Here is a 26,896-nt window from a genome sequence, read left to right as displayed (position 1 = left end):
CAAATAAATAAATAAATACTCTTGAGCATCTGTCTGTACATGCAACAGATTACAAAGGATTTGAGCTTGGGGAATGTGTCCCTGTGATGGGCCTTCCGTGTTTCGAATCCTGTAATATCCTGAGGGTTTTCTTTTCCCTACAACCCAAAAGGTACCTGCGTTCAGATTTTTGCTCTAGTTCTTCAGCCTTGATTCAAGTCATGTCTCAATCCAAGAATTGCAGTATGTTTTTCTCCAGTTTGTCCTGTATGGTTCCTCACTTCATTTTCTGGAATCAGGTATCCCTGGATCCTGTGTCTGCCTCCCCACCTTAGCCAAAGAGAAGAGGCTGGAGGGAGGGGCTTTGAGAGGTGGTACTGTTGTGATTCCGCTCACAGACAGAGTTGCGATTGGCTCACTCACCTCTCAACTCCATGGACTCCACTTACCTCCGATGCTGGCGGGTACCACTTCTGTCCTGTGTGGCCTTGAGCGGCTGCCAGCACCACCGTCACAGCTGCTCTGGCAGGAGGAACACTGTTGCACCACCCGACCCACCTCTGCTTTCTTCACAGCCTGAGGGCTACTCACTTCTGCCACACCATCGCTCCTGTTCTGAAGTTCTCCCTAGGCACATGCACCTCTGCTGCTAATTTAAAGGGCCCGCAGCAGGAAATGCCGCAGCACTTCCTGATGATGTAATCTCCAATCAGCCCTAAAAAAAGGCTCTTCAGTCTTTGCTCCTGGCCTTCACAAACATCTGCTAGCACTTTCATGGTCTTCCATGTTGCCTGTTCCATAATCCTGGTCTCTCATCACTTCCTGGTTCCTGTCTTCACCGTTTTGTTCCTGAGTCCAAATCTTCATTCCTGCATTCCACTTATTGTTCCTGGTTCCGTCTTCATTCTGTCCAGAATCTTCAGAGACTTGATTTGCTGGGCCAAGTCTCTGGAAGTCCCTTGATTTTAAAGCCCTGTTCTGAGTTCCTGAATTCTGGAGTCCTGTCCCTGGTCCAGAGTTCCTGATTCTGAGTCTGAGATCCTGAGTTCCAAGTTCTTGAGTCCTGTCCTAGTCTTCAGAGTTCTTGATCCAGTTTCCGCCTTGTTCCTGAATCCATTGCCTGCACCGCTATTGTTGTGGTCCGCAACCAGCCCACTGGTTGTGTAGGGCATGCAGCCATGCTGGACTTCCTCAGAGCCTTTGTCATGTTCCAAGTTCTGATGCCAAGTCCTTGTTAAATTCCAAGTCAGTGTCTGTGCTGCCATCGGCATGGTCCATGGCCAGCCCATGGGCTGTGCAGGGCACACTGTGGTGCAGGGCTCTCCCAGAGTGTCTCCATGTTTCCAAGTCTTAAGTGTCTTTTTCTAGTTCCAAGTCTTCAGTGCCTTCATCTAGTTCCAAGTCTTCAGAGCTTTTCTCTTGTCCAAGACTTTGTTACATCTTGTCTTGAGTCTTCTGCCTCCATCTGACCCAACACACAAGTCGTGCCAAAGTTGAAAGTCTGAAAGGGCTTTTGAGTGGCTGGAGGCCTACCCCAGAGACCAGCATTGTGTTGCTGGGTCTCCCTTCCTGGTACGCGCTGGACATCCAAAAGTTCCTGGTTCCAAGTCCGAGTGTTCTGTTCCAAGCCAAGTGCATTCCTAGGTCCAAGACAAGCGTATTCCCAGTCTATTCAACCCATGTCCAATGCGTTCACCCATCAGCGGCATGGATCATGGCCAGTTCCAAGGTTCTTCAGGTCATCCTGTCCAGAGTCTTCAGAGTCTTCATTTACTGGTCTAAGTCTCTGGAAGTCCCTTTATTTTAAAGCCTTGTTCTAAGTTCTTGAATTTTGGGATCCCATCCCTGGTCCTGAATTCCTGAGTCTGAGTATGAGTTACTGAGTCTGAGTTCCTGAGTCCTGCCCCAGTCTTCAGAGTTCTTATTTCAGCTTCTGCCTTCTTCTTGAGTTCAGTGCCTACATCGCTATTGTCATGGCACATGACTAGCACACATCATGTTCCAAGTACTGATGCCAAGCCCTCGTTAATTTCCAAGCCCAGAGTCTTCCACCATCAGTGTTATCCACGGCCAGCCTATGAAATATGCAGGGCATGCTGTGGCACAGGAATCTCCCAGAAGTTCTCCATGTTTCCAAGTCTTCAGTGTTTTTGTCTAGTTCCAAGTCTTCAGTGCCTTTGTCTAGTTCCACGTCTTTAGAGCTTATGTCTTGTCCAAGTCTTCAGAGCCTTTGTGTGGTCCAAGTCTTCAGTGCCTTCATCTTGTCCAAGCCTTTGTCATGTCTTGTCTTGAGTTCTCCGTCTCCATCTATCCCGATGCACAAGTCATCCCCAAGTGACAAGTTCAAAAGGGCTTTCAAATGGCCAGAGGGCTATCCTAGAGACCAGCATTGTGTTGCTGGGTCTCCCTTCCTGGTGCATGCCGGGCATCCAAGAATTCCTGGTTCTAAGTCCGAGTGTTCTGTTCCAAGCCAAGTCCATTCCTAGTTCCAAGACAAGCGTATTCCCGGTCCAGTCAGCCCATGCCTGGATGCGTTCACCCACCAGTGGCAAGGACAATGGCCAGCCCTGGCTTTGTGCAGGGCATGCCACAGCACAGGGGCTCATGCTCTCAAGCATCCATCCATGCTCACAACACTCCTTCCTTCTAGTGTACTTATATTGAAGTACATATTAATTTTGTCCAAGATGTGACAAACTTGTTGCATTCAGCAGTCCACAGGCCAACCCAGAGAACTGCCACTCTTACCTCCAGGCCAGGGCCAGCCACGCTGCTTCCCAATGTGGCAAAATGCCACCAACTCAGAAGACCATTTCCTAATGCAGCGAAAATGTTGCTAGCTCTCCATGCAGCAGGACACCTCCAGCAGCAACTCACTGCAGCTCTCCTACACGCCCATGTGCACTAGTCCCTTTGGTCCCTAGTGATGACATCACTCCTACTGCCCTATATAAGGGCAGCTCCCCAGAAGCAACTCGCCAGAGAAACAGATCCACCTACTTTGAGTAGTGTGTTTTGCTTCTCTGCCTGATACTGCTTTGACCCAGCTTGTTCCAGTCTTCCTGCCTTTGATCCATTTTGTTCCATTCTTTGTTTCAGCCTGATTCTTCCCTTGACCCAGTTTGCTCCAGTCTTCATCTCAGCCTGTTCCTGCCTCCTTGCCCAGCTGTTCTAGTCCTCTCCTGTGCCACCTGCCTATCCTGCCTGCCTCAGCCTGTCCATCCCTCCTCCTCTTCCTCAGATAGAGACCTTGCTTAACCTCTGCCTGGACCTTTAATATGCCTGGCTGTCACCTGCCTTGCCCTTCACCTGGACTCTGGATATGCCTGATTGCTGTCTGCCCTTGAACTTTGCCTGGACCTTCAACTTGTCTATTCGCTGCCAGCCTATGACCCTAGCTAGGCCTTGGACCACCTCTACAGTCATCAGCTAAGTCCTGCCGGCTCTGGTACCCACATGCTCAATCCATGGGGAATGTGGGCTGGTAAAGGTGAAATTCCTGACCGATCTCTGCTTCAACTGGGTCTGGCTGCTGACAGTGAGAACCTGCAGGGCTCCACCCTGCAGGTAGCGTCAATCTTGCCTCAACTCAAGGGTCCACGAACACAAGAATACATATTCTATAGTTGTGTACATTACTTTTTCTTTCAAGTTATATTTGATGTGTTTGTACATTGATAAAGCTTAATTTAAAAGAAAATTAAAAATAAATAATCTGGAAATTCATTGTTGCTATGTTGCAGGCACTTGGAAAACCAAATGGATCACAACTGAAAAAAGGTGGCCTGCCAGTAGCAGAATCTACTACAGAATCCCGTTGATAGGCAGAGGGATTTAAACTGGAATGAGTGAGTACTCCAGTCATGTCGGGAAAGGAGGCCTGGAAAATCATAGTAAAGATGAACTGGCTGAGATCTGGGTGGTGGCTGGTCATGACTGCACTGAAGACAAGGGTCATTTTTGGCACCCCCTTGCTCCATTCCTTCCCTTTCAGGTTCACATGCTTGCAGGATCACAAGACTCAACAGGACAGCATGGTGCCCCCTTCCCCCATGGCCTGGCATCCAGGACCGTGTGACATGCTTGCCCACCACTTGCAAGGGCTCCTGGCTAAGATGGACCCTCCAGAAGATCTTGAATCACTTATGTCCTCTGCATTTGAATTCATCACCACCCTCAATGAACGTTACTAAGACAAGAATTTAGAATGTGGATGCGGGTTCCTATAGGACCAGAAACTGAACCCATGTCAGTAGGTAAGCCCGGGAGTCATGCTCAGCAAAGGCTGTTTTCATAGGCATTTCTGCAGGTAAAAACAGTAATGTGCATTCATTTTAAACAAATGTCTTGTTAGGAACAAGAAATGTCCATTTTTGGTTCATTCTGAATGGAAAAAAACGAAAATAGGCTTCCCCAAAATATCCCAAATTTTTCAGATATGTTCATTTCATTGCCTTATAAAGGGGGGGGGCCTCCCTGAAATGCCTACACTCCCTTGGTTCTTTTCACTAGCCAAAGCCACCCAGAAGTTAAGCTAAAGGTGAAACTGGACCGCTCCTGCAGAAACCAAAGATCCTTCAGCGGCCGCGCCAGAACCTCTCTCAGCTCCTGGCAGGGTCGAGCCCCCAGGCAGCCAGGCCTTCCTGCTATGAATTGTCCTGCCTCTATGAGCAGAGAAGGAGGAGCTCATTGTCCCTAGTAAGGGGGGGCGGGTTTCAATGTGGTGAGCAATCATGGCAAGGTTTCTAAAGTGTCAGTTCTCATCCTCTTGGGCCTGAGAGGGGCAGCATTGCACATGCACACAAGACAAGAGTCGTGGCAGGGCTTACATTTTTTTTTTTAATTGATTTTCCTCTCCAAGAAAAAACCTCAGTACATTTTGCAATGATTTACACAGGGTTAAAATTATCAACCAATGACAGAACCTTTGAATTTTTTATTAACCAGCTTTAGAAGGATTTCCTGAAGAGTTCACAGATTTCATTAGAAAGGAAAACTCCAATTGTCCCTCCCAGCGTTCCGATGAAACTTAACCCTGCGTAGTCACTTTTATTGCAGACATCCTTCCTCGCCGCCAGCCTGGGATGCTCTTGATATCTTCAGTAACTGATTCTGACCTTTGCGGAAAGTTCATCCCTGTCACTTTGAGGAAGCCACGTAACCGTCCTCTGCTTAAACATTAATTTCTATGAGCTGAGGCAGCACCGTGTGGAATATCATGCAGAGCACGGAATAAAAGGATGCGTCCCTAACAGAACGAAATACTAAGATGTTTTATTAATCATAAAAGCACTCTCTGTGGGATATATTGACAAGATTGTCTCCAATTTAGAGTTGGCAACTTATAGTGTAAAGAAAATAGAACATGAATACATGTAATAAAAAAGGATTCATTAACACTACAAATGCAACAGCAAGATGGAGTGGAATGTTGTACTGTAAAATTTCATATTATGATACTTTGCATTTCCTGCTTCAGAAGAATAGACGTCCATTCCCCAGTTGAAGGCAGCTAGCTACCCTTCATTGATGTGACTGGCTTCTTGCAGAGAAACAATTTAGAGACTGGCTGCCCTCAATCCTGACTCATGCGTTTATTTCAAACTCTCATGATGTTTTCAAAGGGATGCTGAGTGAATTTCACCAAGCTGACAGCAAGGTGATGTGCTGCTCTGGGTTATATGGAAGGCTCGCCTGATGCAGACAGCTGTCGAAACGTGGTCCACATTGGGTGTTGATTGGTGGCTAATTTTCTTGGCCACGGGAGTGTCCAGTCACTGAGCCAGCTGGGAAGTATACGCTGTCATATGAATTCCAATTTGGCACTGTTTGACATATATTTTTCAATAAACAGATTTTGTTAATTGTTTGAATCGATGCTTTGCACATCATCATTTTTTAAACTTTTTGGAATATATGCTAATTATTTATGAAATAATTACTGATAGCGCATTCCTTTTCAACATTTATTGATTTGAATTGCATTGTATAGTCCTTCTCTTTTGACATGCATAGGCTGATTGTTTTGATTATATAAAAATGATCCAATGTCATATGATCCTTATTATTCTTGATACAATTCCTGCTTTATGCTAATTAAACAAATATTTTCTTCTACATCGAAGATTCATCTTTGCTCAACTCTCCACTTTTTTTTCCTTCCTCATGTCCTAAAAGAAAAAATAATGATTTGTTGGTTATTTTTTAATTTAAATCTTTTTATGCTGCTCATCCATATGTTCCAACAAAGAAAATCTTGACACTCATAGAATATACTAGTAAAAATATGCACCATTTTGCTGCTTTAATTAGGTTACATTGACAATGTTCTAAAACTTCTCCCCAGCCCTTTTATAATGCACTAAAGCATATGTAACATTAATTCCTAAAAAGGGAACAAAGACATCTACCGGGACATTTCAGTAACAATGAACAGATGAAGAATATAACTAATGTAGAATTAGAAAGGATCTCATTTATAGGGATGCGCATTTGTTTTGAACGAATGCGCAATCCGCAATGTATAGGTCCCTATTCGTTGCATTTGTGGGTCCGCGAAATGTATTGCGATCCCCCACGAATGCAACATATCATACGTTTCCATTCTTTTGGTTCGCGCCGCGGTGTTTGAGAAATAGAAGGCCATGTGATAATGTAAGGGCAGATTGCCCTATCGGGGGATCGGGCTTCCCCCAGTGGGCTGGACTAGCTGATCACGTGGCCTCCTCTGCTCCGGGCCATTGAGGACGCCGGGTCAAAGAAATGAAGAGACCAGGCCGGCGGAGCCCAAGAAAAGAAGATGGCCGCTGCCAGCCACCGCCGGAGAAATGAAGACCGGCGCAGTAGGCTGCCAATGGAGAGCAGGCCGGCGGGGCCAAAGAAAACAAGATCGGCGCAGCTCGAGACCAGGCCGAAGAAAATAAGATGGCCGCTGCCAGCCGCCGCTGGAGAAATGAAGACCAGCGCAGCCCGAGACTAGGCTGAAGAAATGAAGATGGCCGCTGCCAGCCGCCGCAAGAGATGAGCTGTTCAGCTGGGGGCCTTTGTGTGTATATGTATTTGAGATTGGAAGTGTGCTTCTGTGTATGTGTATGTTAGAAAGGAATGGTGCTTCTGTGTGTGTGTATATGTGAGAAAGGAATGGTGCTTCTGGTGTGAGATAGGGAGGGGCTTCTGTGTGTGTATATGTGGTGTGTATGTGAGAAAGGAATGGTGCTTCTGTGTGTGAGACAGGGAAGGTGCTTTATGTATGTGAAATAGGGAGGGTGCTTCTGTATGTGTGTAGTATATATGTGAGTCAGGTGCTTGTGTGTCAATGTGTGTGTGCGAGAGAGAGATGGAGCATGTTTTTGGCTGGCTTGTGGCTGTGAGAAAGGGCATGTGTGTGATTGGGCCTGTTTATAAGTGAGATAGAACATGTGTGTGATTGACAGCTTGTGTGTAAGAGAGAGCGAGAACATTGTGTGATTGTAAACTGTTGTGATCTTAATATGAACGACAGCATGCCTAAATAAGTAAATAAACCCCAAGACGGGGAAGAGCTAACCATAGGGAGGGTGCCATAAAATGCAAAAATCCCAAAAGATGTTACTAGGGAAATTTTAGTGAGGGTATGGAGCGACCGTCACATGGAAATGCTAGCCCAATGAGATCCTTTCTAATCCTACCATGGTTATTCTCTTCATCTGCTCATTGTTAGTGAAATGACTCAGTAGATGTCTTTGTTCCCTATTTAGGAATTAATGTTGCATATGCTTTAGTGGATTACAAAGGTGGTGGGGAAAAGTTTTAGAACATTCTCAATGTATCCTAATTAATGCAGAAAACAGGCGAAAGAGGAGAATTTACTCACCCATTAAGGGGAGGGCATACTGGACATTGATTCAGACCAGAGGAGGTGCACTGTGGGCAAAGAAACTTCATCCTTGGAAATTGTTGTTTTACTGTTTATGTGGGTGATATTTTTCTATATCGGCATGGATCCTTTTCTTTTAAGTTAACGTAAACCATTTTTTTCTGTTGAACATCACAACTGGACTGTGGCTGTGTTTTTTCCAAGTGAGTCCACTCATTGATATTGATCGTCCTATGTGCATACCCTCTTGAGCTAAGATTGGAAGAGGTTGACAGTGTGGATCCCACCACTACCTCCTCCCCGCTAGTGGAACCCCGGAGCCCAGGGCTGGAAGTCTGACATATGAAGGGCAATAAGAGGTCCGGGATGGTGAATTGAAGCCCTTGGACTTTGCTGTGACTCTTCGATTAGATGGTCTGAAACCAAGAAGGGGGAGGAGTCACATTCATAAATCAAGGCTTTAAGTAATTGGAAATATATTTCCTAGTTTTTGGCTGTAGGGAACAAATACATGAATCTTATATTAGATGACACAATCCAGTAGTCACATTTTCCTTCTCTTTAGCTGAAGTCTTTTTCAAAACCACCTGGGTGCATCTAGATTTCCCACAATTTTTATCGGGCAGCAAGGTTTCCAACCAATTGATCGATATGAATTTTCTGATCATGGGACACATCTTCTGAAGAAACAAAGCCGATGTGCACCAACCAGGAGAGAGACCTCTTTTGATGGTCTCAAGTAGTGAAACAGTGTGATAAGATGGTGGCCAGTGCCTGAGGGATCTCAGAGATACATAGGGTTAGGCATAACCAGTAGGGAAAGAAAGAGGTGATACTTCTGTACTGGTCATTAGGAAGATCTCACCTAGCATACTGTGTTCAGGTCTGGACAGGCCTGGATTTAAGATAATGTTGCCCATGGGCAGAGGACCTGGTGTTTGGGTGCTTTCAGAACTTGGCATCCTAGGAAAATGTCCAAAATAGTATGGGATCTATACCAAAAGTCTTAAGAACATAATTATACCTTACAAGAGAATTATGAAACATTTAAATAACTAAGCAGGATTAATAACACAAAATAATCCCCTCTACCTTATCACTAGGCATTGTGCCAGGCCTGAGCAGTTTGCTTTTTGTGTGAATGTGTGACTTGAATGCAGAGGGGAAGTTTATGACTCTGGTCAAGGAACATACAGGAAAAATAGGAGTCACCTTGGAATTTTGTTCATGTTTTATGAAACTTTTTTCCAATGTTATTCTTTTGTACAAACATTGTTACACTTGTAGGTCTGTTGTTGATGTTGTCCACGGTTATTCTAATAAAGAGAATTTAAAAAATTAAAAACTGCACACAAAACCAATCCTTGTTGAATGGAAAAGACATTGTAGAACTTTGGGTCATGACAGGAAGTGCCAAGGAGGTAGACTCAGGAAAATTGCCATGGAAAAACTGCTGGATGCCTGGAATGCCCTCCCTGAGAAGGTGGTGAAGACAAAAATCGTAAAGGAATTAAAACCGTGGGATAAAAACACAGGATCCCTAATGGCAAAAGAGAAGAGTAATGAAGCACTGGGATAGCCTACAAGGAGCAGCAGTTACAACCCTAAAGAACAATAGTGCTAAGGCACTGAGCTTCCAAGAAGGTTGGCGTGCCCTGCACGGAGGGACCATGGTTAAAATGCAAACTTGAGCGAGCAGAGGGAGGCTTGCTCCTTTGTTTTATAGCAGCCTCACTAACCTTAGTGACTGTGGGGATTATTACAACTTGGTAATAAGACATAGACAAGGGCCTAGGTGTTGGCTTAAGAATTGGTCATGTAAGAAGCAAAGCTGAAGATGGCAAGATCTGAAAACGCTTACTAAGGATGTGGAGGCCATTACTGTAAGAGATTCGGGGCATGCTTGGGACAGATATGGAGGGCAGTGAGTGGAAAACGAGTGAGAGATCAGGTGGAAGACATGTTCCTGAGATACATATGGGAATTTGTAAGTGCGAGTCCCTACAGTGCACGTAGCATAGTTGGATGGACTAGATGGGCCATTTTGATCTTAACCTCTTCTCATTTAGGGAATTTTGAGAAAACCTGTGGTGCTTGCCGGTTCAAGGGGTCATTATCACTAAGGGCCTGCAAGTCCATTTTTCAAAGAGAAAATCCACATGAGGTTTCCCTGTGAAAATCAGTCCAGCTGCAGGAACGGAGCGCCTTTCCCAGCATTGCACGTTTGCACCTGCTTTGCAGAGGCTGCAGATATCCTGAACGAAATTACATATAGGGTTTCCAAACTGAAAATCCTGTGCATACTCATCCTCCCTTGAGCTAACAGTGATCATAGGTAAAACGTTTCTCTGCACCGAAGAGGGGAGGGGATTTTCAGCGGCTCTTTTTTCCATGGGTAGACACTCAGCTGTTTACCAGAAGGGGAAAGCTTTGAAGCTTCCCTCGTTACTCTACGCTCCATATTCAAAGGAGTTTCACCGGCTAAGTCGGGACTTACCCCAGGGCTTTTAATTTCCTGCCAGTCTGAAGGCCACTTGTTTATCCAGTTACCGGACTGGCTGGATAAAGTAGGCATTCCTGGGCATACCAAACTTATCCAGACGTTAACTGGATATATTCAACTAAGTTTAGAACTACCTCAGTACGTCTACCTGGATAACTTTACCCTTTATTGGCTATGTTTAGCATACAGCTGGTAAGGTAAAAATAAGGGTGATCCCCCACCCCAAAATGAGTTCAACAATGTTCTGGCTAGTGCCCGATCCTTCTGCAAACGCCCAACACATGGAGCAGCCTGAGGCACTCCCTCAGCCCCGAGATACTTAGATTCCAAACAGGATGTGGGCCCCCTCCTCCCAAAACCTATCCACCCCTACCTCCCCCCTCCGAAGGCCAGCTAGAGCAGAGCTTAGTCAGGGTCTATGCAGGGAATCTGTACGCATTTACATGCATACATGCCCGCTGACGGCTTCACCACTGGGAGATGTACTAACTCCAGTTCTATCAGTAATCCTGTTTCAGGTTGACTTATTTTTCCTTGCAGAAATATTTATCAGTCTTTGTTTATATTTTATTATTTTTATTGTCTTTTTTTTAAATAATTTTATAGGTATTATTTACTTATTTGATCTTTTTATGTTCCAAAGGATGATCACAACAGTGTACAAAGGCAATGATCATATTAAGGATCAACATTGCGCTATGTATCTACGTATTGCTTTCTGCCGAGATCATGAGATCATGTGGTGTAAACATTTTTTTTTAATAAATAAACTTTGACCACTGTTCTTGTCTAGGACTGGTCCATATGGGATTATATTTCTTCTGCAGAAAAGAAAGCAAGATCTCTTACCAGAGCAGACGACTCCAGCATCCTGGCTGTGCTCACATGGATAATGTTCTGTCATCACCGATCCACATTGAGAAAAATTAGTTTCATTTCCTCTGCAGAAAACTGCCTTCAGCCAAACCGGACCAGAGCCAGAATTGAAATGAGCACCACGTGGTGCCTCCACAGCATATCCACACCCCAGCTCTCTACAAACCACTGCAGCATCTTCCATGTCCCATCTGTAGTCACAGACAGTGCCCCAGGTGTTCCTGTAATTAACCTCTACTCTGCCAGCACAGGAGCTGCCTCCATCCACCAGCCTCACTCCGGAAATACCTGAAAAAGACAAGACATAACAAGAAGTCTGATATCCTACTCATCACAATTCATTGTAACTGCAGTATTGCCAGCCTCACTCCGATAATACCTGATAAAGACATGACATGACAAGAAGTCTGATATCCTACTCATCACAATTCATTGTAACTGCAGTATTGCCAGCCTCACTCCGGAAACACCTGAAAAAGAGAAGACATGACAAGACGTCTGATATCCTACTCATCACAATTCATTGTAACTGCAGTATTGCCAGCCTCACTCCGGAAACACCTGATAAAGACAAGACATGACAAGGTCTGATATCCTACTCATCACAATTCATTGTAACTGCAGTATTGCCAGCCTCACTCTGGAAATACCTGAAAAAGACAAGACATGACAAGAAGTCTGATATCCTACTCATCACAATTCATTGTAACTGCAGTATTGCCAGCCTCACTCATATAATACCTGAAAAAGACAAGACATAACAAGAAGTCTGATATTCTACTCATTATAATTCATTGTAACTGCAGTATTGCCAGCCTCACTCCAGAAACACCTGAAAAAGAGAAGACATGACAAGAAGTCTGATATCCTACTCATCACAATTCATTGTAACTGCAGAATTGCCAGCCTCACTCCGGAAACACCTGAAAAAGAGAAGACATGACAAGACGTCTGATATCCTACTCATCACAATTCATTGTAACTGCAGTATTGCCAGCCTCACTCCGGAAATACCTGATAAAGACAAGACATGACAAGAAGTCTGATATCCTACTCATCACAATTCATTGTAACTGCAGTATTGCCAGCCTCACTCCGGAAACACCTGATAAGGACAAGACATGACAAGGTCTGATATCCTACTCATCACAATTCATTGTAACTGCAGTATTGCCAGCCTCACTCTGGAAATACCTGAAAAAGATAAGACATCACAAGAAGTCTGATATCCTACTCATCACAATTCATTGTAACTGCAGTATTGCCAGCCTCACTCATATAACACCTGATAAAGACAAGACATGACAAGGTCTGATATCCTACTCATCACAATTCATTGTAACTGCAGTATTGTCAGCCTCACTCCGATAACACCTGATAAAGACAAGACATGACAAGAAGTCTGATATCCTACTCATCACAATTCATTGTAACTGCAGTATTGCCAGCCTCACTCCGATAATACCTGATAAAGACAAGACATGACAAGAAGTCTGATATCCTACTCATCACAATTCATTGTAACTGCAGTATTGCCAGCCTTACTCCGATAACACCTGATAAAGACAAGACATGACGAGAAGTCTGATATCCTACTCATCACAATTAATTGTAACTGCAGTATTGCCAGCCTCACTCTGATAACACCTGATAAAGACAAGACATGACAAGAAGTCTGATATCCTACTCATCACAATTCATTGTAACTGCAGTATTGCCAGCCTCACTCCGATAACACTTGATAAAGACAAGACATGACAAGAAGTCTGATATCCTACTCATCACAATTCATTGTCACTATACTTTCAGTACTGAAGCAACAAAGCTGCATGACGCAAAAGGACACAGACCTTTGATCCTGTATTGACCTAATGCCTCAGGATGGTGTTGGAAGAGACTCTCCCCTCTGAGCCAGTACTGATTCAATGTCCTTGCATGGTAAAAGAGGGTGCTCTGCCTGCTTAGCCTCTATTCAGATAATACTTATCCATGTCCCAGCATGTTGTTATTGGGCAAACTGAATCAAAGCCTCATCATAAGGGAACAACCTTCTCTCTGACCTCACATGATGCTATCAGATAATCTTCTTAGTGAGCTAATTTTGTCCAAATATCCCATTTTTATCTCAACCTGATTTCAGCTGCTCACGATTCATACTGCTGAGGGAGCTGTGTAACACAGTCACCCTGCATAGTGCTACAGGGCCTGTGCTGCTGAGGGAACTGTATAACCCCGACACCCTGCATAGTGGTATAGGGCCTGTGCTGCTGAGGGAGCTGTATAACTTCAGCTATAGGGCCTGTGCTGCTGAGGGAACTGTATAACTTCAGCTACTCCAAAACGCCGCAGCCAGATCCCTCACAAACACCAACCGAGCATCACACATCACCCCCACTCTAAAAGCCTTACACTGGCTCCCCATCCCACACAGATCCCAATACAAAACCCTCACCATATTACACAAAACCATCAACAACCAAAAAACCAAATGGACAAAAAACCCTCCCCAACTTCATCATAGCCAGAAATGCCTACGTTCCCAAAACACAGGTCTCCTGGCCATCCCACACACAAAACTTGCTCACCTTACTTCCACTAGACAATGCTCCTTCTCAGTAGCCGGTCCAACCCTTTGGAACCAGCCACCCTCTCACCTCAGACTGGAACCCTCTCCCCAAACTTTCAAAAAAAACCCCTGAAAACATGGCTATTCCAGAAAGCCTACCAACTAGCGACCTAGCACCTCTCCCCCCCTTCCCCTCCCCGCTCTCCCTCCCACCGTAATCCCCCCCGTACTTAATCTTAAATCACTGTCTTCAACTTACCTTTTAAAGGTTGCGATGTATATAAGCAAGGCATAACTAGCCACCATATATATGGTTACGATGTATATAAGCAAGGCATAACTAGCCACCATATATAAGGTTACGATGTATATAAGCAAGGCATAACTAGCCACCATATATAAGGTTACGATGTATATAAGCAAGGCATAACTAGCCACCATATATAAGGTTGCGATGTATATAAGCAAGGCATAACTAGCCACCATATATAAGGTTACGATGTATATAAGCAAGGCATAACTAGCCACCATATATAAGGTTGCGATGTATATAAGCAAGGCATAACTAGCCACCATATATAAGGTTGCGATGTATATAAGCAAGGCATAACTAGCCACCATATATAAGGTTGCGATGTATATAAGCAAGGCATAACTAGCCACCATATATAAGGTTGCGATGTATATAAGCAAGGCATAACTAGCCACCATATATAAGGTTACGATGTATATAAGCAAGGCATAACTAGCCACCATATATAAGGTTACGATGTATATAAGCAAGGCATAACTAGCCACCATATATATGGTTACGATGTATATAAGCAAGGCATAACTAGCCACCATATATAAGGTTACGATGTATATAAGCAAGGCATAACTAGCCACCATATATAAGGTTGCGATGTATATAAGCAAGGCATAACTAGCCACCATATATAGGTTGCGATGTATATAAGCAAGGCATAACTAGCCACCATATATAAGGTTGCGATGTATATAAGCAAGGCATAACTAGCCACCATATATAAGGTTGCGATGTATATAAGACAGGCGTAATAAGCCACAATATATAAGTTCCAATCAATTTGATTCCTTACTGCTACTATATATTATTTCTGCCTCTATGTTTCACTGTATTTCCCTGCTAATCTGTTCCTACGCATATATTCATGTTTCCATGCTTTATGTTTTAATGTTTCTATGTTCTTAATGTTACAATGTAAAATAGCTTGACCTTTCACGCTATTATCCTGTTATAATGCGAACCAATGTGATGTACCCAAACGAATGTCGGTATATAAAAGCAAATAAATAAAATAAAATAAAATATAACCCCGACATCCTGCATAGTGGTATAGGGCATGTGCTGCTGAGGGAGCTGTATAACCCTGACACCCTGCATATTACTATAGAGCATGTGCTGCTGAGGGAGCTGTATAACTCAGTCCCCCTGCATAGTGCTATAGTGACTGTGCTGCTGACAAACTGTATAACCCAGTCACCCTGCATAGTGCTATAATGCATGTGGTGCTGAGGGAGTTCTCCAATTCAGTCCCCCTGCATAGTGCTACAGGGCATGTGCTGCTGAGGGAGCTGTATAACCCAGACACCCTGCATAGTGCTATAGGGCATGTGCTGCTGAGGGACTGTAAAACCCAGTCTCCCTGCATAGTGCTATAATGCATTTGGTGCTGAGGGAGTTCTCCAATTCAGTCCCCCTGCATAGTGCTACAGGGCATGTGCTGCTGAGGGAGCTGTATAACCCAGACACCCTGCATAGTGCTATAGGGCCTATGCTGCTGAGGGAGCTGTATAACCCAGTCTCCCTGCATAGTGCTACAGGGCCTATGCTGCTGAGGATGAGATGTGTATAACCCAGACACCCTGCATAGTGCTTTGGGCATGTGCTGCTGAGGGACTGTAAAACCCAGTCTCCCTGCATAGTGCTATAAGACATGTGCTGCTGAGGGACTGTATAACCCAGACACCCTGCATAGTGCTATAAGGCATGTGCTGCTGCAGTGCGGTCTTTTTGAATGAGACTTTGGACTGAGATCTATTCTCTGCTACGTACATTAACAATATACAAGGTGCATGTGATGGAAGAGTGTGTGTGTGTGTGTGTGTGTGTGTGTGTGTGTGTGTGTTAATCTGTTGGAAGAACGATTCTGATATAGTCCCCCAGAGCAGGCAGCCAGGGTGTTCACGTTTCCTTGTTGTGTCCCCTGCCTCTGATTGTGAAGGGGTGGGACTGTAAGATTTACCTACATAGCAGGTAACCTGTACTAGTGACTGCAGTCTCCATCTTCCTGGATGCCTGTGTGCAGGTCCCGCCAGCACAGTCCCCATGGAGTGACCCATTTGACCTTACAGGTAATGTTCATTATTCTTCTGGCCCCGTTTCTCTGCTCGCTGCCTGAGAAGAGCCCTGACTCTTCTGCTCCACAGTAACTCTTTCTCCCACAGGTGAATGGGGTCCCTGCTGCACACACCCGCTTTCCACCCTGAAAGAGCTGCATGAGCCAGACTGGTGCAAAAAAAAACAAAACAAGAAATAAGTCTGTCAAATCTCACTGATGGGACTAAATTCAGAACTTTCCTAAAATTCCCACCGTACAAGGAAAGTGACCAACCCAGGGCTGAAATCCTGCTTCTCCCACGGACCCTCCTCGTGACCTTGGAAAGTCACTCTACCCAGCACTGCACCAGGTACCAACGGAGCGCCCTGCTTACTAATCATTTTTCCCAGAGACCCAATGTCACAGGTCAGCGGGCCGGAGTCAGGGAGCAGCCCCGCAGGAGTGGTACAGGACAGAGCTTGCCTCCTTCCTAACCAGCACCCCCCCCCCCCCCCACAGGTTCAGCCCTTGGATTCTGGGGGCTGGTAGGACTCGTCTTCTGGGGAACCTCATGGCGCTTCAGCTCCTGCCTGGAAGCTGGAGACACAGCAAGCTGGAATGGAGCAGGACTCAGGCTGGGAGCTGGGTCTAGGTACAGACTGGGAGCTGGGACTAGGTACAGACTGGGAGCTGGGTCTAGGTACAGACTGGGTGCTGGGACTAGGTACAGACTGGGAGCTGGGTCTAGGTACAGGCGGGGAGCTGGGTCTAGGTACAGACTGGGAGCTGGGACTAGGTACAGACTGGGAGCTGGGTCTAGGTACAGACTGGGAGCTGGGACTAGGTACAGACTGGATGCTGGGACTAGGTACAGACTGGGAGCTGGGTCTAGGTACAGACGGGGAGCTGGGACTAGGTACAGACTGGGAGCTGGGTCTAGGTACAGACTGGGAGCTGGGACTAGGTACAGACTGGGTGCTGGGACTAGGTACAGACTGGGAGCTGGGTCTAGGTACAGACGGGGAGCTGGGACTAGGTACAGACTGGGAGCTGGGTCTAGGTACAGACGGGGAGCTGGGTCTAGGTACAGACTGGGAGCTGGGTCTAGGTACAGACTGGGTGCTGGGACTAGGTACAGACTGGGTGCTGGGACTAGGTAAAGACTGGGAGCTGGGTCTAGGTACAGACTGGGTGCTGGGACTAGGTACAGGCTGGGAGCTGGGTCTAGGTACAGACTGGGTGCTGGGACTAGGTACAGACTGGGAGCTGGGTCTAGGTACAGACGGGGAGCTGGGTCTAGGTACAGACTGGGAGCTGGGTCTAGGTAGAGACGGGGAGCTGGGTCTAGGTACAGACTGGGTGATGGGACTAGGTACAGACTGGGAGCTGGGACTAGGTACAGACTGGGAGCTGGGTCTAGGTACAGACGGGGAGCTGGGTCTAGGTACAGACTGGGAGCTGGGTCTAGGTACAGACTGGGTGCTGGGACTAGGTACAGACTGGGAGCTGGGTCTAGGTACAGACTGGGAGCTGGGACTAGGTACAGACTGGGAGCTGGGTCTAGGTACAGACTGGGAGCTGGGACTAGGTACAGGCGGGGAGCTGGGTCTAGGTACAGACTGGGAGCTGGGACTAGGTACAGACAGGGAGCTGGGACTAGGTACAGACTGGGAGCTGGGACTAGGTACAGGCGGGGAGCTGGGACTAGGTACAGACTGGGAGCTGGGTCTAGGTACAGTGGGAGCTGGGACTAGGTACAGGCTGGGAGCTGGGACTAGGTACAGACTGGGAGCTGGGACTAGGTACAGGCGGGGAGCTGGGTCTAGGTACAGACTGGGAGCTGGGACTAGGTACAGACTGGGAGCTGGGTCTAGGTACAGACTGGGAGCTGGGACTAGGTACAGACGGGGAGCTGGGACTAGGTACAGGCGGGGAGCTGGGACTAGGTACATGCGGGGAGCTGGGTCTAGGTACAGGCTGGGAGCTGGGACTAGGTACAGACGGGGAGCTGGGACTAGGTACAGACTGGGAGCTGGGACTAGGTACAGACTGGGTGCTGGGACTAGGTACAGACAGGGAGCTGGGACTAGGTACAGACTGGGTGCTGGGACTAGGTACAGACGGGGAGCTGGGACTAGGTACAGGTGGGGAGCTGGGACTAGGTACAGACTGGGAGCTGGGTCTAGGTACAGACTGGGAGCTGGGACTAGGTACAGACTGGGAGCTGGATCTAGGTACAGACTGGGTGCTGGGACTAGGTACAGACAGGGACCTGGGACTAGGTACAGACTGGGAGCTGGGTCTAGGTACAGACTGGGAGCTGGGACTAGGTACAGGCGGGGAGCTGGGACTAGGTACGGACTGGGAGCTGGGACTAGGTACAGGCGGGGAGCTGGGACTAGGTACAGACTGGGAGCTGGGACTAGGTACAGACTGGGAGCTGGGTCTAGGTACAGACTGGGAGCTGGGACTAGGTACAGACTGGGAGCTGGGACTAGGTACAGGCGGGGAGCTGGGACTAGGTACAGACTGGGAGCTGGGACTAGGTACAGACTGGGAGCTGGGTCTAGGTACAGACTGGGAGCTAGGACTAGGCACAGGCGGGGAGCTGGGACTAGGCACAGGCGGGGAGCTGGGACTAGGTACAGACAGGGAGCTGGGACTAGGTACAGACTGGGAGCTGGGACTAGGTACAGGCGGGGAGCTGGGACTAGGTACAGACTGGGAGCTGGGTCTAGGTACAGACTGGGAGCTGGGACTAGGTACAGACTGGGTGCTGGGACTAGGTACAGGCGGGGAGCTGGGACAAGGTACAGACTGGGAGCTGGGTCTAGGTACAGACTGGGAGCTGGGACTAGGTACAGGCGGGGAGCTGGGACTAGGTACAGACTGGTAGCTGGGTCTAGGTACAGACTGAGAGCTGGGACTAGGTACAGGCGGGGAGCTGGGACTAGTTACAGACTGGGAGCTGGGTCTAGGTACAGACTGGGAGCTGGGACTAGGTACAGACTGGGTGCTGGGACTAGGTACAGGCGGGGAGCTGGGACTAGGTACAGACTGGGAGCTGGGACTAGGTACAGACTGGGAGCTGGGACTAGGTACAGGCGGGGAGCTGGGACTAGGTACAGACTGGGAGCTGGGTCTAGGTACAGGCTGGGAGCTGGGACTAGGTACAGACTGGGAGCTGGGACTAGGTACAGGCAGGGAGCTGGGTCTAGGTACAGACTGGGAGCTGGGACTAGGTACAGGCGGGGAGCTGGGTCTAGGTACAGACCGGGAGCTGGGACTAGGTACAGGCGGGGAGCTGGGACTAGGTACAGACTGGGAGCTGGGACTAGGTACAGACTGGGAGCTGGGACTGGGTACAGGCGGGGAGCTGGGACTAGGTACAGACAGGGAGCTGGGACTAGGTACAGACTGGGAGCTGGGACTAGGTACAGACTGGGAGCTGGGACTAGGTACAGGCGGGGAGCTGGGACTAGGTACAGACTGGGAGCTGGGACTAGGTACAGGCGGGGAGCTGGGACTAGGTACAGACTGGGAGCTGGGACTAGGTACAGACTGGGAGCTGGGTCTAGGTACAGACTGGGAGCTGGGACTAGGCACAGGCGGGGAGCTGGGACTAGGTACAGACGGGGAGCTGGGACTAGGTACAGACTGGGAGCTGGGTCTACGTACAGACTGGGAGCTGGGACTAGGTACAGGCGGGGAGCTGGGACTAGGTAGAGACTGGGAGCTGGGTCTAGGTACAGACTGGGAGCTGGGACTAGGTACAGACTGGGAGCTGGGTCTAGGTACAGACTGGGAGCTGGGACTAGGTACAGGCGGGGAGCTGGGACTAGGTACAGACTGGGAGCTGGGACTAGGTACAGACTGGGTGCTGGGACTAGTTACAGGCGGGGAGCTGGGACTAGGTACAGACAGGGAGCTGGGACTAGGTACAGACTGGAAGCTGGGACTAGGTACAGACTGGGAGCTGGGACTAGGTACAGACTGGGTGCTGGGACTAGGTACAGGCGGGGAGCTGGGACTAGGTACAGACTGGGAGCTGGGTCTAGGTACATGCTGGGAGCTGGGACTAGGTACAGACTGGGAGCTGGGACTAGGTACAGGCGGGGAGCTGGGTCTAGGTACAGACTGGGAGCTGGGACTAGGTACAGACTGGGAGCTGGGTCTACGTACAGACTGGGAGCTGGGACTAGGTACAGGCGGGGAGCTGGGACTAGGTACAGGCGGGGAGCTGGGTCTAGGTACAGGCTGGGAGCTGGGACTAGGTACAGACGGGGAGCTGGGACTAGGTACAGACTGGGAGCTGCGACTAGGTACAGACTGGGTGCTGGGACTAGGTACAGACTGGGAGCTGGGACTAGGTACAGACGGGGAGCTGGGACTAGGTACAGACTGGGAGCTGGGACTAGGTACAGGCGAGGAGCTGGGACTAGGTACAGACTGGGAGCTGGGACTAGGTACAGACTGGGAGCTGGGTCTAGGTACAGACTGGGTGCTGGGACTAGGTACAGACAGGGAGCTGGGACTAGGTACAGACTGGGAGCTGGGACTAGGTACAGGCGGGGAGCTGGGACTAGGTACAGACTGGGAGCTGGGACTAGGTACAGGCGGGGAGCTGGGACTAGGTACAGACTGGGAGCTGGGACTAGGTACAGGCGGGGAGCTGGGACTAGGTACAGACTGGGAGCTGGGACTACGTACAGGCGGGGAGCTGGGACTAGGTACAGACTGGGAGCTGGGACTAGCTACAGACTGGGAGCTGGGTCTAGGTACAGACTGGGAGCTGGGACTAGGTACAGACTGGGAGCTGGGACTAGGTACAGGTGGGGAGCTGGGACTAGGTACAGACGGGGAGCTGGGACTAGGTACAGACTGGGAGCTGGGTCTAGGTACAGACTGGGAGCTGGGACTAGGTACAGGCGGGGAGCTGGGACTAGGTACAGACTGGGAGCTGGGACTAGGTACAGACTGGGAGCTGGGACTAGGTACAGGCGGGGAGCTGGGACTAGGTACAGACTGGGAGCTGGGACTAGGTACAGACTGGGTGCTGGGACTAGTTACAGGCGGGGAGCTGGGACTAGGTACAGACTGGGAGCTGGGACTAGGTACAGGCGGGGAGCTGGGACTAGGTACAGACTGGGAGCTGGGACTAGGTACAGCCGAGGAGCTGGGACTAGGTACAGACTGGGAGCTGGGTCTAGGTACAGACTGGGAGCTGGGACTAGGTACAGACTGGGAGCTGGGACTAGGTACAGGCGGGGAGCTGGGACTAGGTACAGACTGGGAGCTGGGTCTAGGTACAGACTGGGAGCTGGGACTAGGTACAGGCGGGGAGCTGGGACTAGGTACAGACTGGGAGCTGGGTCTAGGTACAGACTGAGAGCTGGGACTAGGTACAGGCAGGGAGCTGGGACTAGGTACAGACTGGGAGCTGGGTCTAGGTACAGACTGGGAGCTGGGACTAGGTACAGACTGGGTGCTGGGACTAGGTACAGGCGGGGAGCTGGGACTAGGTACAGACTGGGAGCTGGGTCTAGGTACAGACTGGGAGCTGGGACTAGGTACAGGCGGGGAGCTGGGACTAGGTACAGACTGGGAGCTGGGTCTAGGTACAGACTGGGAGCTGGGACTAGGTACAGACGGGGAGCTGGGACTAGGTACAGACTGGGAGCTGGGTCTAGGTACAGACTGGGAGCTGGGACTAAGTACAGGCTGGGAGCTGGGACTAGGTACAGACTGGGAGCTGGGTCTAGGTACAGACTGGGAGCTGGGACTAGGTACAGACTGGGAGCGGGGACTAGGTACAGGCGGGGAGCTGGGACTAGGTACAGACTGGGAGCTGGGACTAGGTACAGGCGGGGAGCTGGGACTAGGTACAGACTGGGTGCTGGGTCTAGGTACAGACTGGGAGCTGGGACTAGGTACAGGCGGGGAGCTGGGACTAGGTACAGACTGGGTGCTGGGACTAGGTACAGACTGGGAGCTGGGACTAGGTACAGGCGGGGAGCTGGGACTAGGTACAGACTGGGAGCTGGGACTAGGTACAGGCGGGGAGCTGGGACTAGGTACAGACTGGGTGCTGGGACTAGGTACAGGCGGGGAGCTGGACTAGGTACAGACTGGGAGCTGGGTCTAGGTACAGACTGGGAGCTGGGACTAGGTACAGGCGGGGAGCTGGGACTAGGTACAGACTGGGAGCTGGGTCTAGGTACAGACTGGGAGCTGGGACTAGGTACAGACGGGGAGCTGGGACTAGGTACAGACTGGGAGCTGGGTCTAGGTACAGACTGGGAGCTGGGACTAAGTACAGGCTGGGAGCTGGGACTAGGTACAGACTGGGAGCTGGGTCTAGGTACAGACTGGGAGCTGGGACTAGGTACAGACTGGGAGCGGGGACTAGGTACAGGCGGGGAGCTGGGACTAGGTACAGACTGGGAGCTGGGACTAGGTACAGGCGGGGAGCTGGGACTAGGTACAGACTGGGTGCTGGGTCTAGGTACAGACTGGGAGCTGGGACTAGGTACAGACTGGGAGCTGGGACTAGGTACAGGCGGGGAGCTGGGACTAGGTACAGACAGGGAGCTGGGACTAGGTACAGACTGGGAGCTGGGTCTAGGTACAGACTGTGAGCTGGGACTAGGTACAGACTGGGAGCTGGGACTAGGTACAGGCGGGGAGCTGGGACTAGGTACAGGCGGGGAGCTGGGACTAGGTACAGACTGGGAGCTGGGACTAGGTACAGGCGGGGACCTGGGACTAGGTACAGACTGGGAGCTGGGACTAGGTACAGACTGGGTGCTGGGACTAGGTACAGACTGGGAGCTGGGTCTAGGTACAGACTGGGAGCTGGGACTAGGTACAGACTGGGAGCTGGGACTAGGTACAGGCGGGGAGCTGGGACTAGGTACAGACTGGGAGCTGGGTCTAGGTACAGACTGGGAGCTGGGACTAGGTACAGGCGGGGAGCTGGGACTAGGTACAGACTGGGAGCTGGGTCTAGGTACAGACTGAGAGCTGGGACTAGGTACAGGCAGGGAGCTGGGACTAGGTACAGACTGGGAGCTGGGTCTAGGTACAGACTGGGAGCTGGGACTAGGTACAGACTGGGTGCTGGGACTAGGTACAGGCGGGGAGCTGGGACTAGGTACAGACTGGGAGCTGGGTCTAGGTACAGACTGGGAGCTGGGACTAGGTACAGGCGGGGAGCTGGGACTAGGTACAGACTGGGAGCTGGGTCTAGGTACAGACTGGGAGCTGGGACTAGGTACAGACTGGGAGCTGGGTCTAGGTACAGACTGGGAGCTGGGACTAAGTACAGGCTGGGAGCTGGGACTAGGTACAGACTGGGAGCTGGGTCTAGGTACAGACTGGGAGCTGGGACTAGGTACAGACTGGGAGCTGGGACTAGGTACAGGCGGGGAGCTGGGACTAGGTACAGACTGGGTGCTGGGTCTAGGTACAGACTGGGAGCTGGGACTAGGTACAGACTGGGAGCTGGGACTAGGTACAGGCGGGGAGCTGGGACTAGGTACAGACAGGGAGCTGGGACTAGGTACAGACTGGGAGCTGGGTCTAGGTACAGACTGTGAGCTGGGACTAGGTACAGACTGGGAGCTGGGACTAGGTACAGGCGGGGAGCTGGGACTAGGTACAGACTGGGAGCTGGGACTAGGTACAGGCGGGGACCTGGGACTAGGTACAGACTGGGAGCTGGGACTAGGTACAGACTGGGTGCTGGGACTAGGTACAGACTGGGAGCTGGGTCTAGGTACAGACTGGGAGCTGGGACTAGGTACAGACTGGGAGCTGGGACTAGGTACAGGCGGGGCTGGAGTTGAGGGCAAGGTCTGGACCAGAGGCAAGGCCTGGGAAGGCACACAAAGGGACTGGGCAGGACAAGGACAGGACTAGACAGGCAACAGGAAACAGGAAACAAGAAAGCTCATAAGGGTGCAAGGCTGGCTAGGCTACCCTAAAATGCCCTAAGGCTGCAAGGTAAGACAGGAAACCCAAAGAGGGCACTGAGCGTGGCAGAGAGGCCTGAGAGGCTGTGGAACATGGTCAGAAGCCTGGAAAGGCCCAGAGCAAGGCAGGTAGGCCACAAGGAAAGGGAGAAGACTTGGATAGGCCACAAGGCAAGGTAGAAGGCCGAGGTAGGTCAATAGGTAAAGTAGAATAGCAAGGCATGGCTGGCCAGGTCGGAGAGCATTGAGGGACTGGACAGGCTGGTTTAAGTAGGGCAGGGCTGAGGAGGTAACTTGCACAGCTGGGAGCAGGGCTCGCTGAGGACCCCTGGTGGCAGAACCGTAACACACAAAAATGGGATACATCCTTCAGTAACTAGGCCCCTTGAACATACGGTGGCTGAGAAAGTAAGGGGCGAAAGGATTAGCACCGAAAAGGTGGGAAGGATCTGAGAAAGGGGAGGACTGCAATATAGTAACACAGCAGATAAGGGAGGGGGAAAGAAGGGATGGCTGGCAAAGGCCAGCACTGCAAATCTATGTCCCAGGTGCCAGCGGTGGAAATGTGACCACACATGGGAGACCTCAGCTCTTACCCGAGGAAGCTTTTGCTTTCATCCTCATTTGCTCTCTAATCGCTACAAGATTCCAGACTTAATGAAGTATCCGCTGCCCTCCACCCCACCTCACCCCACCCCACCATAGTATCTCACCACTAAAGCTCTGCAATAATCTAAACAGCTAGCGAACCAAGAGGCCCTCCTTACTAAGCTGCGATAGGAGGGGGGGGGGGGGGGGGGGAGAGCGCACGTTAATATCCCCATTACCGTGCGATGTCGGCAACGCTCACATGAGCGTCGCTGGTATCACCAAAAAAACGGTAGGCCCAATGCGAGGAAAATGTTAATGAGCTGCACTGCCTGTAACTAAATGCAAGCGGAGCAGCTCATTAATATTAAAATGCTACACGCATTCAGATCCGTGTTAATCGCTTTATAGCGCTCAGCTTGTTGCATCGGCCCCTTACCGAGCGGGCCCCAAAATATCTCGGCTGTGCATTTCTGTCCCCCGTGAGCATGGGCGCCGCTGAAACGTTACGTCCAGGGCTCTGGATGCAGAAAACGGTGAGAAGCGGGTGAACTCCTCTCTCAAGCACAGCCGTCTCTCCAGCAAGGGCTCCCTCCCTTCCCTCTCTCTTCTGCTCCCATTTTTTTGTCCCAGCTTCTGCTCGTAGGCTGATGGCTCGGAAATGCTTTGCCGCCACTTGAATTACCTTGCTCAGAGCACTTAAATGCTATTACAGGATCTTATTTCTAAAAGAGCAGAACTTATGAGCATTCGGGTACCTGGTTCTGAGCACTCAATATTGATGTGTTCATAAGGCTGAAGGGTCATCCTCTTGGTTCCACACTGGGAGACAGAGCTCTCTGTGCCGCTGCAGAAAACACCCCAAGGTGAATATATGTCTGCTTTTACAGGTGGCGGACTTTCTGCAAAGTGCATAGGTACAATGCTTTCTTCAAAATGCTTCAAGTTAAGGTTATTCTTTTCATGTGGATCTTGCTTTAGGCTCACTTCCAGAACAGGCCCACATCCCAGCTGTTTGCACACTACGGCAGCATCTGGAAGCTTCCATAGCTCTTGATCATACAGATCAGAATGTGCTCTCTCCCATGTGCTATTGGAATAAACCTCGAGTTTCCCATTACACCGGCTGCTTCCATCAACCAAACGCACATCGGCAATACCTACAGAGAAAAGAGCAAGAATGTGATACACAGACATACACTGCATTCACTTGACCTTCTCATCTTCCACATTTTCTCTCATTTATGTAGCCTCTCTCCTTTGCATCTGGCTCTCATCAGGAGGTGGAGACTGCTGCCTTTAGAGTTATTTTCGATTCTGTTTTTCAATTGGCTAATGGGTACATTCATAAGAACTGCTGCTGTTTAGCCACTAGAGATCACCATAGCACCTGCCTCACCATTATCTGATGTACACATGTCACCATGGGACCTGCCAAATCATCATCTGATGGACACATCACCATGGGATCTGCCAAACCATTATTTGATGGACACATCACCATGGGATCTGCCGCACCATTATCTGGTGGACACGTCACCATGGGATCTGCCACACCATTATCTGATGGACACATGTCACCATGGGACCTGCCAAACCATCATCTGATGGACACGTCACCATGGGACCTGCCAAACCATTATCTGATGGACACATGTCACCATGGGATCTGCCACACCATTATATGATGGACACGTCACCATGCGACCTGCCACACCATTATCTAATGGACACATCACCATGGGATCTGCCACACCATTATATGATGGACACATGTCACCATGGGATCTGCCACACCATTATCTGATGGACACATCACCATGGGACCTGCCAAACCATCATCTGATGGACACATGTCACCATGGGATCTTCCGCACCATTATCTGATGGACACGTCACCATGGGTTCTGCCGTACCATTATCTGATGGACACATGTCACCATGGGACCTGCCAAACCATTATTTGATGGACATATGTCACCATGCTGGCAAGGTTTGGATCTTAAATATTTAGGAGCTATGTCTCTGACATGACACTCATTGCTTGCCCCCTACTGAGCTCATGTAGGGCAGGGGTCCCCAAACTACAGCCCATGGACCACATACGGCCCGCAGAGCAACATTTTACTGCCTGCCATACTTTCTCTGCCTGTGCCTATATTGGTTCACTTTTTTTTTTTTTGCTCATGGCAGCGGTGGGAAAGGCTTCAAAGC

General features: G+C 49.6%; 1 protein-coding gene across 2 annotated transcripts in view; it reads right to left on the bottom strand.

Moving 5' to 3' along the window:
• Window positions 1-4,800: 4,800 nt before the first annotated feature.
• LOC115079074 (deleted in malignant brain tumors 1 protein-like) overlaps window positions 4,801-26,896 on the bottom strand; it is a 75,173-nt gene continuing 53,077 nt past the window's right edge. For both annotated transcript variants that reach the window (XM_029582102.1, XM_029582109.1), the window contains exons 8-10: window positions 25,441-25,842; window positions 11,187-11,501; window positions 4,801-6,149 (exon numbers count right to left, since the gene is read on the bottom strand). In XM_029582102.1, coding sequence (XP_029437962.1) covers window positions 6,094-6,149; window positions 11,187-11,501; window positions 25,441-25,842 — 773 coding nt within the window. In that variant the 3' untranslated portion in view covers window positions 4,801-6,093. The remainder of the gene's footprint in view (window positions 6,150-11,186; window positions 11,502-25,440; window positions 25,843-26,896) is intronic.

Source organism: Rhinatrema bivittatum, chromosome 1, assembly GCF_901001135.1.
Source record: "Rhinatrema bivittatum chromosome 1, aRhiBiv1.1, whole genome shotgun sequence".
Lineage (NCBI taxonomy): Eukaryota > Metazoa > Chordata > Amphibia > Gymnophiona > Rhinatrematidae > Rhinatrema > Rhinatrema bivittatum.
This window is presented reverse-complemented; position numbering and strand designations above follow the sequence as displayed.